Consider the following 14519-nt stretch of genomic DNA (forward strand, 5'->3'; position numbering starts at 1 on the left):
AATCTTGTGACGGTGTGATTTATACGATTCCACAATTAAAATTTGTAGGAAATATTTATTTTGAATTAAAAAAAAACAAAAACACATGAAAGACAGAATTTGTTTTGAATTCAGAAAAAGAATTATAAACATGCAAGTAGATGTCAGTTTCCTTATAGAACAGAATTTAATTTTGTTCTAATCTAACGGTGCTTATTTGTTCAATATACGATCCAACGGCTTTTGGACCACAGGACCTTGCGACCAAATTATCTCCCTTACGCTTATTATATATAAGTATATAATAAGTATATAATAGTATAGATATGCTAGTCTTAAATATATTTTTTTCCTATATATATGCTAGCCTCTTGAGACGTGATCATCCCAAACAAAAAAATTTAACGGAAAAAGAAAATGAGGAATTCCATCCTCTGTTTTTCCACCATCTGTTTGTTGCTCATCTTCCTGCAGTTGCAGCACAACCTAGTGGCTTGTTCATTAAGCCCCCACTTGCAGAAACTTGCCTTGTTCCATTTTAACCAAACCTTAACAATCAGTACTACTAGCTGGGATTGCGAATACGTTTCCTACGAAGAGAATGCAGTGTATGAAATTCCTTCACGGGCAAAGACAAAGAATTGGAGCATGAGTTCTGATCACTGCACATGGGATGGAGTTAGCTGCGACGACAAGACAGGGGACGTTATCGGACTGGATTTAAGTTGCAGTCAGCTGGAAGGAGCCATTCTTCCTAACAGCGCTCTCTTCCAGCTCTCTCATCTCCGCTTCCTCAATCTTTCTCAAAACGACTTTTACCTCGCCAGTCAGTTCCCTCAGGAATTTGGTTTCTTTGCAAAAGGTTTGACGCATCTCAACCTCTCTAATACTGGATTATCAGGGAGAGTTCCCTCGGGAATCTCTCATTTGTATAAACTTGTCTCACTTGATCTCAGTGACAACTCAGTCTCACTTGATCTCAGTCAGAACTATGAGGCTAAACTTGAAGAAGAAGTGTTTAAATCAGTGTTGCAGAATTTAACTCATCTTGAAGTGCTTAATCTTAATGGAGTTAAGATCTCCTCTGTTTTGCCCCTGAATATCTCTACTTCTTTAAGAGTTCTTCAATTGAGGTATACTTATATACACGGAGTAGTACCCCAAGAGGTTTTCCACCTTCCCAACTTGGAATTACTTGATTTATCACTTAATGACGACCTGAGAGCAACATTACCCAAAGTTAAGTGGGGAAGTAAAGTTACTCTCCAACACCTTCATCTTTCATACATCAACATAGATGGAGGTATACCTGACTCAATAGGCTTTTTGGAGTCATTAGTCAGTTTGGATTTGAGCAGCTGTAATTTGTCTGGGCCTATACCAAGATCCATTGGGCACCTCGTTCAACTTACTCGCTTGGACCTCTCTCAAAATATTCTCAATGGCCCAGTTCCAACATTTTTTACAGACCTTACAGACTTAAGATATATCTCCCTTTGGCAAAACAATTTCACTGGATCCCTACCTCGTTCGTTGTTTCACCATCCATCCTTAGAGTCCTTGTCTCTGGATAATAATGCATTCACGGGTCAACTACATGAATTTGATTCTTCTCGCTCACGGCTGCAATCTTTTTCTTGTTCCAACAATTCACTCTATGGATCCATTCCACATTCTTTTTCTCAGCTTGTGAATCTCACTGTCCTAGATTTGTCATCAAACAATTTCAGCGGGGTTTTGGATTTGGAAATGTTTTCAGGCCTCGAATCTCTAAAACGTCTTCATCTTTCTGATAACAGTCTTTCAGTGAGAAGTACAATTATGGCCACTCTCCCTCCTAATCTTTACTCCTTGGGCTTGTCATCTTGCAACATGAAAGAGTTCCCCCACTTTTCAAGAGATGCAAACATCTCCCTGAATCTTATAGACCTATCAAACAATAAAATTGAAGGGGAAATTCCACACTGGATTGGGTCGGTGGGGGATTTCTATGGAATCCCTTATCTGAATCTATCTCACAACAAACTAATAGGCGGTCTTGAGCAACTGCCTTGGGGTTATATTCAATATCTTGATCTCCAAGACAACAAGCTGAATGGCTCCTTGCCCACCTTGATGTGTAATTCCAGCTCTCTTGAGATTCTAAATCTCTCTCACAACAATTTGAGTGGTGTACTCCCCATTTGTCATAATAATTTGACTCAGCTTTCGGTGTTGGATCTGCGGAGGAATAAAATTCAAGGAATCATTCCAGCAACCTTGTCAAATTTCCGTTATCTGGAAACTATTAATTTGAATGGAAACCGCTTACAAGGAAGCATTCCTTCTTCTTTTGCTGAATTAGATTCTTTAGCCGTCCTTGATCTTGGAAATAATCAGATAAATGATACATTCCCCCTGTGTTTGGAAGCTCTTCCAAAACTCCAAGTTCTTGTTCTCAAATCAAACAAGTTTCATGGTATAATAAACCAGAGTTCTGAGACAAAACACCCATTTCCTAGCTTAAGAATCATTGATCTTTCGTACAATGAGTTTTCAGGTGCACTGCCAGAAAAATATTTTAGAAACTTCAAGGCTATGATGAATGCGGAAGTGAATAAGATAAATCGTAGCTATATGGAGCATCGGTATTACAGTGATTCCACAGCTCTGGTGATTAAAGGCATGGATATTGATTTACATAGAATTTTGACTGTGTTCACAACTATTGATGTATCAAAGAACAATTTTGATGGGGGGATAGCTGAATACTTTGGAAATCTAGTATCACTCAGATTTCTTAATCTTTCTCACAATTATCTCACAGGCCACATACCATGCTCGATTGGAAAATTGACTGTGCTGGAGTCACTAGACCTCTCATCCAACCAACTTGAAGGAGAAATACCTCAGCAGCTCACTAGTGTATATTCACTTGCAGTTCTAAATCTGTCTTGCAACCAACTTAGAGGACGTATTCCAGAAGGGTGGCAATTCGATACGTTTGAAAACAGCAGCTACGCTGGTAACTTTGGGCTGTGCGGACATCCCTTGTCGAAAAAGTGTGAATCTTATGTTAGGACACAAGAAGAAGATGACGAAGATGAGGATGAATGTCACTTTTTCTGTGGTTTTACTTGGGAAGCGGTGGTGATTGGATATGGGTGTGGAGTGGTGCCTGCATTTATCACTGGCTACCTGATGTTGCTGGCACGGAAACCAAAATGGTTTGCTGGAATCATTGGCAGGGAATTGGGGCTCAAGATCAGGAGGATGGAGATTAGAATGCGATACTAAAGGTTTGCTGTAATCTGTATCCCATTCCCAGGTCTTGAAAATTCTGTAATAATATATAGTAATATCTGCTCTCATATAATTCTATATTTGCAGATTCAGATGGGACAAGCAGGATCAGATGCATTGGAATCAACCACTAGTACTTCAGCTGTTTTGTCATTCTAAATTTTACATTTTACAATAAAAGTCAAAAGATACAAGTTATGTAGTATTGTTTTGTTCCAGCCTCAGGCTCTTCATTTCTAAAACATGTTTGCGGATGCTTTACAATGTACAATTTACAATATATCAAAGTTTTTAATATACACTACCAGAACTGGGTTACATTGCAGTGTTGTCGCCATTTTTCTGAATTTCACTAGTTGGGAAGACTGTATAAATTATGTTAGAGTCGCTGCTATCAGTGATCGCGTTCAACAACTTATCTCAAACTGGTAAGATTTACTAAATTTTTAATTTCACAAGCTGTTGATAGAATAGAAGATGCCTCAGTTTAAGGATCGAGAATGTATTAATGAACTGTCCCAGCCCTGAGAAATTCTCTTTGATGGGGCTGCAGTTTCAATAAATCGCCTCTTGTACTCAGCCATCATACAGTGAACCACCGTCCGATGGTCGAAATTGGCGAAGCATGATGGCTTTAAATCAGCCCATAACCTGATGGGGTGGCATTTCTGTTCCCCATTAGTACCAATGCAGGGTGTCCCCTTCCAAAGCTACTCTGCAACAATTTCCAACATCTCGTATTCACTTAACCCGTTCAGTAGACAACAAGGTTAGGAGCAAGAATGAGTCGGTGTCTGGACATGAGATTAGGAATACTATTACCTCTGACTTCTGAGGCCCGTGACAGATCGAAGAGGCATGAAAGTTGGGGACAGGGGACGGCTGGTGCATTGGAATGAAAGTAAAAAACTTTTTCAGAGCCTGATGCTCTCAAGGATGCAGTCTAATGAACAAGCGTAATGATGTCATGTTAACTGTCAACCACCTAGTCAAAATTACTTGAAATGATGAAATTTATGACAGTAAATTTATGATGCTCTGAGTTTGTTGATCAACCAAGCTATGTTGTAGGCAGCTCTTATCTGATCTGCAATCAAGTTAATGAACCACTACCTCAGTTCAACATTTTACATTTTACAGCTCAGAATAAAAGATTACATGTGTATTAATCTGATCATCATTTGTTTGATCAATTTAGAAGTTCGGCTTTGTTTACTTCTATCCCGGGCTCTTCATTTCTAGAGCATATTTGTTGATACTTTTTATTGAACGGTTAAGAATATACCATAGATTTTTATATTCGGCGTAGATGATTTTATGTCCTGATTTCATTCCATTCATGAACTAATTAAAAATTTGAAAGTGGGTCATATCTGGCAGTGATGCCAGCCCTTCCTGACCTGCATTTCATGACCACAAACTCCAATTCTGCCCAAAAATTGCAGCTGTTTCGTAATATTTTTCTACGTGCTCTTTTGTTTGGACTTGTTTGCTGGACCATGCATATGTTTTGATACATCTTTGTTGATGTTAACACTCTTGTGTCAGTTACTGGACTCATTGTTAGTAGCCCATTCTTTACGGCAGACATTGAATTGGATTTACTTGAAGAAATGAAGGTTTAAGAAAGTTCAGAACAATTTGTTGATTATTTCCTTCCCTAGAAACTGCACTCCAGCATCAAAGTACCTTTCAAAGACTCCAGACATCATCTCTTGATTATCAAAGACTTGGTCTTGCATATACTGATATACCGTGAATATAGGTTTCTTTCATTTCCTTGAAATTGCATTTTTTGAAGTAGCTTTCCAGACTCATTCCCGTCACTTCTCAAAGTCTTATTCCCCATCAATACATACACATAATATCACACCAATTTGCTCATGCTCAGATGGGCTTTTCTTACAAACCACACATGTTCACTTCTCATAGTCTTAGTCCTCGTTAATATATACAGATAATATCCCACCAATTTGCTGGTGCTACAAATGGGCTTCTCCTACAAGTCTACAACTACACATAATCGGAGAAAAGTCTGTCAAATGGATCTTGAAAGACCCTTCTGCATTGATTATCAAAGTATATTATCTGTTAACATAAATGTATTTTATCAAAGTACTCTCTAAATAAAAACTAGTAATAGCAGTTACACAGTAAAAATTTTTCCTCAAACAATTACCACCTCAAATGAGATAGGCAACCTTAGATTCTCCAAAAGTGCTTATATTGCAACCCTTGTGTAATGACTAATAACAGTCATGATTAGTAGACAGACCATAATTGCGATGGTTCGAACTTTTTTACTTGAGCTGGAGAGAAGACTTTGAACTGCAGTGTTAGCTAGGAGTTTTTGCACCGTTCCTTTCCCTGTCTTGAAATTGCATTTCAGCTCCAAAAGTAGATTTCAGAGACTGATTCATGCCATCTTTTAATTTTCAATGGCATAGTCGCGATGACACTCTCACTTCTCACATTGGAAAACTTTTACCAACACAATGAAATTTATAAGAGTAAAATGCAAAGCGGTGGTTAAATTTATAAGAGTTCTATCGAAGTCTAGTTTACCTAAATAACTGCAAAATGGTTAGGGTTGTTCACGAACCGAGCCGAGCCGAGTTTTGACCGAACCGAGCCAAGCTTTAATTTTTTTTCTGACGAGCCGAGCCGGGCCGAGCTTTTTTATCGAACAAAATTTGTGTTCAAGCTCGGCTCGTTAACTAACGAGCCGAACACGAGCTTGTTCGCGAACAAATACAAGCCGAGCCGAGTCGAATCGAGTCGAGCCGAGCCAGAAAAAAAATAAGGACAAACCGCTAGTTGACTCTTAAAATAGCTAACCAAATAATTTTAATTTTTTTTAAACTTTGTTTATATCACTAAAATGTATATATGTTAACATCCATACGGTTGGATCGGTAAGAAATATTTTTTAAAATATTGAAACACTAAATTAGGATTAAACACTAGTTAGCGGTACTAGTTAACCTTCTACTTGACTGTTAAAATAGCAAACCATATAAAATTATTATTTTCCGAAATTTTGGTTACATCACTAAAATATATATATATATATATATATATATATATATATTAATTATATGTTGAATTCTGAGTTCAATAACATATATAAATTATAAAAAAAACCCCGAAAATATTACATTTTTTCGAGCTTTAACGAGCCGAGCTCGAGCCGAGCGAGCTCGAGTCGAGCTCGAGCCGAGCTCGAGCCGAACATACTAAAAGCTCGGCTCGAGCTCGTTTACTTAACGAACAATTTTTTGTGTTCGTCCTCGAGCTCGTTAACTTAACGAGCCGAGCCGAACGAGCTCTTAACGAGCCGAGCTCGAGCTTGTTCGCGAACAGCTCGGTTCGTTAAGCAGCCCTAAAAATGGTGAAACAAACTAGGGCTTAGAAAATGGTACAATTTGCGGTTTTGTATCTATTGGGCATCTATTTTGGTGTGCTAGTCAACTTGTATGGTTCTTAAAGTTTACAACTTGAAACAGTTAATATCAAATGTCAAAGTGAAAATATGTGTAGTTTTAACTTCACAATATTTTCTTGGTGCGGGCTATGTAAGTTATCTTTTACATGGTGAATCAAGTTATGATACTCAGAATCAATTATGTTTCACTTTCGTATTTTCCACCTGGTCGTAAGATTTGTAGTTTTCCTTCGCTATTGTAAAGGTTGTGTTCTATTAAGGGTGATATATGCGCACCCTAAATTAATTTATGCACACTTTACCTTCTGTTTCATATCAAATTACCCTTGTCTTTTATCATTTCAACCAAATATTTTATTAATTCAAAGGGGTAATTTAGTACAAACTAGATGAAAGGTGTGCATAAATAAATTTAGGGTGTGCATAAATCAGCACCCAATGTATTTAGTGATTCCACTGATGATAATGTTAAGCAATTAACAGGTATTAAAATGCTTTCATTATAATGCAACTTTATACTCCCTTTATCCCATTTTAACTGAGGTAAAAAAAACAATATCTACACCCATTAAAAAAAATTCAATTTTTATATCAAATAAAAGTTTAGATTCTAAAATTTTAATTGATGATATAAATTTTATAAACAATAATTATGTTTATATGTGATTTTCTTAACATTTCAAAATACATGTAAAAAGGTCAAAAGTAGTTAAAATGGGACGGAGGGAGTATATTTTTATTCAAACTCGAGTCTCCCGTGAGTGGAGCTCTTAATATCATGCGAAGTTAATATTCTCCTAAAATCTCAAAATGTTAGATAGAATGACTTATAAAAAAATTGAAGAAAAGTGGAGTTTTATTATAAGTTTTATCCGTGTTACATACTTACATTGAATATCTGGTAGTAACGCAAAAAATTTGGTCTCCTCTATGTATTTTTGCTGGCTTGGTCGAATCAGTTGGATTGCTGGTATTTGAATAATCTAATTTTTTCAGAAATAAGAATTTATTTCTTGAGAAAAGTACATAAAACTACTATACTTTTTTGGTCTCCTCTATGTATTGTTTTATTTTATAAGTCGTTTAAGGTATTTTCACACATATTAAAAAACTTCATTGTTGCATAAAAAAGTATTTATTAGTCATTTCTTTTTCATTATTATCCTCATTTAATGTCTCTTTTCTCTCTTTTTCTATTGACTCATAATATTAAATAAGGGTGATAAAAGTCATTAGATAATTTAAATTATTCTTGAAAAAAAAAAAAGAACGACCTATATTTATGAATAATAATATTTTCTAAAATGAACTATAAAAAAACAGATGGAGTACTGTATATCAAGTGGAGAAGCAAGACTAAAGTGCAGTACTCCTAAGCCCACATTGTACGGCGGTAGTACATTTGATTTTATTCGGGGAAAACCATGTTTATGGATTATCTCATCTGAAAGACCCTATCCATCATCTTCCGATTCTCAGAGTCTTGGCCTTCCATTCCATGCACTGCTCTGCACGTGCTTCTGTTTGAGATCAAAATCACCTGCCTTAAAAAATTTGTTTCTTTTGTAGTCTAATCTCTGTCCCAATCAAATATATACCTTAACTGTGCACGTATTTTGAGATTTTAATAAAATTTTGTTGTAAAATACTTTTTAAAATTTTTTTTTTTGAATAAAAATTTAAACCTCAAATTTTTATTCAGTTAAGGAAAATTTTAAATAATGTTTTGTAATTATACTTTAACGAAGCCTTAAAAAATATACCAAAAAACAGCGTATACAATTCATCAGACGAGCAACCGCCAACAAGAAACACCACCGACAATAATAAACAAGATTAGAATGCATAATATTCTGCATTGGTCGATAACTATCATTATTAATTTCTTCCTGCTGCACCACCGACAATAATAAACAAGATTAGAATGCATAATATTCTGCATTGATCGATAACTATCATTATTAATTTCTTCCTGCTGAGAATTGAAACCACGCCCTCTGGCAATTCCAAAATGTTCCCTTTTATATTTAGCAAAAAATAATGAATGGTGCTCCCATTTTTTGACTAACCCAAAAACTCGATGATGGGCAAAAATTGCACTAATATTAGAATGATGGTGTTTAGACAAGTTCTTCATTTCAAATTTTAAATATTGAAATAATTAGAAATATAATATATAACTATATGACAAACACTCTAATTCAGCAAGAATCTTATTTTTTGTATCAATTTTTCAATAATTTCAGGTGAATGGTAATTTAATATATAATCAAATTTTAAATATTGTATAGTTTTTGTTTTATATTTTAATAAATTTCATAATAGTGAGGATATGAGTACATATATACATCAACAGAAGGGTCGTTTGGGTAAACTTTAAAAAAGTGACTTCTTTCTTCAAATAAAAATGTGCACTATATTCCGTCAAAAAAAATGTGCAGCATTAGTAAGAGGTAAGTCTAGACTTAAAAGTGATTAAAATTTTTTAAGGAAAAGTAGAAGTTCTGAAAATAAAAGTTAGAAATTTTGGCTTCTTACAGGTGTTTCTGACTTTTTACAAAATTATAAGCCGACTTTCTTAGAAAAAGAAGGCGGAAGCTGGGGCAGCCAAACAAACACATGATATGACTTGATATACAAAAAAATTACATTTAAATTACGTTTATAACACAAATAATCTCAATTTAAAAATGATGAACAAAGAGATATGAGATATATTGAAAAATAATTGAAAGCAACCCGTGTTTTGCACGGGTTAAAAAGCTAGTTCTAATTAAAGGGAAAAAAGCCATCGACTAAAATTGAACACGGATGGGAATTATAAGAAGCATAAGCAAACAAACTTTTCTCTACAATAAAAGGTGATGGGTTGAAGTCAAGAAAACACCGATTCATCTTTGTACAAAGTTAAAAATACTAACGGCTCTTTGCTTATAGCACTACAAGAAAACTCATTTTAATGACAGAAATTCTGTTAACATGATAAGGATTTTCGTTGGTAAATCACCGCCAAGGGAATGATAATGAAAATAATTGGTTGGCATATAGTTGATCGGGAAGTTCATGCTAACGGAACAAATTCGTTGCTAAATTGGTTTCTTTTGATAAAAGATGATGGGTTGAAGTCAAGAAAACAAACACAACACTTTTACAGAAAGTTAAAAATACTAACCGCTCTGTGCTTAAAGAGTGGCATAAGTAAGCAGTTCTCCGTGTGCTAGAAATTCCTTCATTTCTTGCTCTTCTAAGCCAACAACAGCTCTAATACCATCATTCGCGGTATCCATCAGAGTGATGACATCAACCATCGGAGTGTCCACAAGCACAGCTTTAACCGGCTTTCCCCACCCGAAATCCATGATATCATATAGCGGGAAATTACACATGCTTGTAATAACGTAGAACCTGTACTTGTGTTTTGTGAACTCAAGAAACTCAGTCTCCATTTCGTGTCCTTCCATACTCTTGATTCCTTTTAGCTGTTCCCTCTCTTTCCTCATTCGTGCTACCAACGTTCTGTACTTTTTGTCCGCCTCTGTGGTCGCTACAATGTGGTTTAGAATCTGGAAATTCCCCACAGTTGTTTCTTGCAGTGGCGGATCAATCATATGCCTCACATTGACAGCCCGCATTAAAACGGATCCATTATGCACTCCAGCATTAGTCCTATCTGCCACGCTTACAAGACATCTGTAAAGGAGTGCAGTCAGAAGCTCGTTGCGGGTGTATTTTTGATCTTCCACTACTCCATCCAGCTTATCCTCGTTATTCACCACAATCTTCAGTTCTGCTAGCTTTGTGTTGGGAAACACTAATTCCTTCGTCGTCCAATTCTTATCTGGAAATATGATGGTTTCGATGGCATTAATATCATAGGATAGAGGCAGCAGAGCATTCACCAGAACGGGACAGAGATGTAACAGTTTTCGGTGATCACCAGAATGGAGTGACAGAGTGGCCCAATACCTTAAAAGTGTGCAGGTAGTCAGAGCATCACCCAGAAGGTGAGAAAGGCAAAAAATTGCTGACGAAAAAATGTACAAACTAGTAAAAAATGAAAATCACTTCTGGTAGTAAAAAAAGTCTAAACTAGAACCTAGTTCAGCCCAATATTTTAGCATTAGTTTTAACTGCAAAAATCACTAATTTGTACATTATTAATGATTAATTTTTAAATAGAAATATCACAAATAAATAAATAAATAAATATAATTAAAAAATTAAAAAAATCATCAATTTTCACCAAAAAGTCGTATTTTCCCAACTAGTTCTACCATGGAACCATATATATTTGTCCAAAGTGATTTACTGTTCAATATCAAGTCTAAAAAAATACACATAAAACACTACCTTAAAAGTGTGCAGGTAGTAAGAGCATCCCCAAGAAGGTGAGAAATGCTAACTGCTACAGCCATCCCTCCACAATCGAAACGGTTGAGTTGCACATACATTATATTACCCGAATGCTTCTCAGAAAACTGATTCCGAATTGTGCAAGGTGGAAACAGATGGCCTAATCCGTCTTCTTCCTTGACTGCAGCTCTATCCTGAACCTCCGACATATTGCATCCGATTTGAGCCTCGATAAATTGAACGCCTTCATCGTTACAATCGACGTACGATCCAGAGCATATCCTTCCTGCAAATGGATAGTACTTGGACAGTGTCTCCGACAAAGACTTCTTCAGTAGATCTGATGCATTATCAGGGACCCGTTCACGAATGGGATCAGAGTTGTTTTTGGGATAGAAAAAAATCAGTGGAATATAAAAATTTGGAACCATGCGATCATGTAAAGGAATATTGTATCGTTTGAGGTTCGAGGGAGTTGGAGAAGCTGGTTTAATGCTGCAGGAAGATCTTGAGATTACATGCAGCTGCCTTCTAAATACTAATGACAACCTCATCAATCCTTTAAACGTCATTTTTAACTTGCCAAACCAAACTTTGATGTGTATATCAGATATGAGCTGGTTTAATTGGGGTATTTATACAGATTTATAAGAGAAGATTACAGCCCATGCCAAAAGACTTGGCGGTTGAAGCTGGTGAGATGATATAACTCCTGATTAACCGGAAATCAGGGATTAATCGTAAGGATTAATCAGAGTGAAAATCGGTTTTATTTTGAATATTAAAATATTATTTTTAATATTTATTTATTACTATATTAATTATTTAATAATAAATATATTTAATATATCATAAATTTTATAATTGTTCATATTTAAAGTAAATAAGTAGTATTCAATTTTAATAATTTATTATATATATATACTTCGCTTGAGAAAAATTTATACGGATTAATCGAATTTTAAAAATCGAATCAATCGGCCATCTTGCAGGAGATTAATTGGGAATTCATCGATAAAATCAATAATTTTTAAAACACTGCCGGCAACTGTAAGTATAAAAAATAGGAATAAACAAAGAGCACTGGGAACCACATGCAAGTGATTGTTTACTGCTGGTTCTACCGGTCTCTGCCAAAAACTCTGATAAATACCAGACAAAACTACCAGTCTCCCTTGCATAAAATATCTAAGCTACATAGGAATCTTTTTATGTCTATGCTACAAGACATTTTTTATGACTTGGATCCCATTTCATTTGTGGCATTGCAGCAGTTCATTCTTTATTTCCTGAATTTTCTCTATAATCTTTACCTCATGCCTCTTAATTTTTATTCAAGATAATTTTTTTTGCAAATTACTGTGGTTCTGCTTTTCTTATCTTTTCTTCTTTTGGCTTTGCTGGTACTTTTCCTTTGCCAGTTTAATTTTACCTTCAACTTTGAGAAATAAATGTATTTAGTGATTTCACTGATGATAATGTTAAGCAATAGGGTTCAAAATGCTTTCATTATAATGCTACTTTATTTATTTATATTCAAACTCGAGTCTCCAGCAAGGGGAGCTCTTAATACCATGTGAAGTTAATATTCTCCTAAAATCTCAATATGTTAGAAAGAGTAATTTTTTATTAAAAAAATTGAAGAAAAGTAGAGTTTTATTATAAATTTTATACGTGTTACATTGAATATTTAAAAGTAAAGCAAAAAATTTGGTCTCCGCTATGTATATTTGCTGGCTTCGTCGAATCAGTTGGATCGCTGGTATTGGTGAGAGCGTGAGACATTAAAGGGAGATGGGCTGATCAGATCAGCTTGGTTGATAATGTCTAAATCCAATTCCTTAACAAGGAATTGATTTTACTCATGAAAAAAGAGTGATTAAAAAAAAAGTTTGCAGAAAGTCAAGACTCAAACCCCATTCTTATCAAGTCTTCCACTACTCTATGCACAATTCAAAATACACAAAGACCAACCAAAAAGTTCTTGGAAGTAATCAAATAAATGATACTCTCCAAGTTCTTGTTCTCAAATCAAACAAGTTTTATGGTCTTATAAACACGAGTTCCAAGATTGTACACCCATTTCCTAGCTTGACTGCTTGAGAATCATTGATCTTTCGTACAATGAGTTTTCAGGTGCACTGCCAGAAGAATATTTCAGAAACTTTAAGGCTATGATGAATGCGGAAGTGAATAAGATATATCGTAGCTATATGGAGCAAGATTATTACACTGATTCCACAGCTCTAGTGATTAAAGGCATGGAAATTAATTTAAAAAGAATATTGACTGTGTTCACAACTATTGATGTATCAAAAAACAATTTTGATGGGGAGATAGCTGAATACTTTGGAAATCTGGTATCACTCAGATTTCTTAATCTTTCTCACAATTATCTCACAGGCCATATACCACGCTCGATTGGAAAATTGACTGTGCTGGAGTCACTAGGCCTCTCATCCAACCAACTTGAAGGAGAAATTCCTCAGCAGCTCACTAGTGTATATTCACTTGCAGTTCTCAATCTGTCTTGCAACCAACTTAGAGGACGTATTCCAGAAGGGTGGCAATTCGATACGTTTGAAAACAGCAGCTACGCTGGTAACTTTGGGCTGTGCGGACATCCCTTGTCGAACAAGTGTGAATCTTATGTTAGGACACAAAAAGAAGACGAAGAAGATGAGGATGAATGTCACTTTTTCTGTGGTTTTACTTGGGAAGCAGTGGTGATTGGATATGGGTGTGGAGTGGTGCCTGCATTTATCACTGGGTTACTGATGTTGCTGGCACGGAAGCCAAAATGGTTCGATGGAATCATTGGCAGGGAATTGGGGCTCAAGATCAGGAGGATGGAGATTAGAATGCGATACTAAAGGTTTGCTGTAATCTGTATCCCATTCCCAGGTCTTGAATATTCTGTAATAATATAGTAATATGTGCTCTCATATAATTCTATATTTGCAGATTGGAGAGGCATGAACATTTTGGCATGTAAGTTGATGGGACAAGCAGGTTTCAGATTCATTGGAATCAACCACTACTTCAGCTGTTTTGCATCTTTTGTGATTTTAAATTTTACATTTTACAATAAAAGTAAAAAAGATACAAGCTCCATGGACAAGTTTTGTATTGTGTAGTTCCAGCCTCAGGCTGATGGTTTATAATGTACAATTTACAATATATCACAATTTGTAATATACAGTACCAGATGATTTTATGGCCAAATTATCCTTAATCGCTTTCATGAACTAATGGAAATTTGTAAAAGCGGGTCACATTTGCAGTGATGCCGCTATTTTTCCTGAATATTCCTAGTTCTGAAGATTGTCTAAATCATGTTAGTAGCTGCCATCAGTGAATGCATTCAACGGCTTACTGAAACTGGTAGAGATACTAAATTCACAAGTTATTGATAGAATAGAAGATGACAGAGTGTCCATGCGTCAGTTTAAGGATCGAG

At 35.5% G+C, this 14519-nt stretch overlaps 2 protein-coding genes across 4 annotated transcripts; one reads left to right on the forward strand and one right to left on the reverse strand.

Moving 5' to 3' along the window:
• The first annotated feature begins 305 nt into the window (after window positions 1-305).
• LOC108204114 (receptor-like protein 7) lies at window positions 306-14299 on the forward strand. 2 transcript variants are annotated; one of them, XM_017373416.2, is made up of 2 exons: window positions 306-3257; window positions 3349-3577. In XM_017373416.2, exon 1 carries the CDS (start codon window positions 397-399, stop codon window positions 3253-3255), a length of 2859 nt encoding a protein of 952 aa, XP_017228905.2. In that variant the 5' UTR covers window positions 306-396; the 3' UTR covers window positions 3256-3257; window positions 3349-3577. The 2 variants fall into 2 exon arrangements, with proteins under 2 accessions (XP_017228905.2, XP_063942227.1); XM_064086157.1 differs by lacking the exon at window positions 3349-3577 and adding an exon at window positions 14024-14299 and having other exon boundaries at window positions 346-3257.
• LOC108204121 (acyltransferase Pun1) lies at window positions 7983-11728 on the reverse strand. Of its 2 annotated transcripts, XM_017373426.2 has the most exons (3): window positions 11057-11728; window positions 9879-10672; window positions 7983-8226 (listed from the first exon to the last, which is right to left on the reverse strand). In XM_017373426.2, exons 1-2 carry the CDS (start codon window positions 11629-11631, stop codon window positions 9889-9891), a joined length of 1359 nt encoding a protein of 452 aa, XP_017228915.1. In that variant the 5' UTR covers window positions 11632-11728; the 3' UTR covers window positions 7983-8226; window positions 9879-9888. The 2 variants fall into 2 exon arrangements, with proteins under 2 accessions (XP_017228915.1, XP_017228912.1); XM_017373423.2 differs by lacking the exon at window positions 7983-8226 and having other exon boundaries at window positions 8233-10672.
• Window positions 14300-14519: the final 220 nt, after the last annotated feature.

Source organism: Daucus carota, chromosome 1 (genome assembly GCF_001625215.2).
Source record: "Daucus carota subsp. sativus chromosome 1, DH1 v3.0, whole genome shotgun sequence".
NCBI lineage: Eukaryota > Viridiplantae > Streptophyta > Magnoliopsida > Apiales > Apiaceae > Daucus > Daucus carota.

Bases quoted from the DNA above. Each gene is read 5' to 3' on its own strand.
- LOC108204114 (XM_017373416.2), top strand. From the start codon at position 397: ATGAGGAATTCCATCCTCTGTTTTTCCACCATCTGTTTGTTGCTCATC.
- LOC108204121 (XM_017373426.2), bottom strand. From the start codon at position 11,631: ATGACGTTTAAAGGATTGATGAGGTTGTCATTAGTATTTAGAAGGCAG. The intron at 10,673-11,056 runs GTAGTGTTTTAT...CACACTTTTAAG, and splicing joins ACTACCTGCACACTTTTAAG to GTATTGGGCCACTCTGTCAC.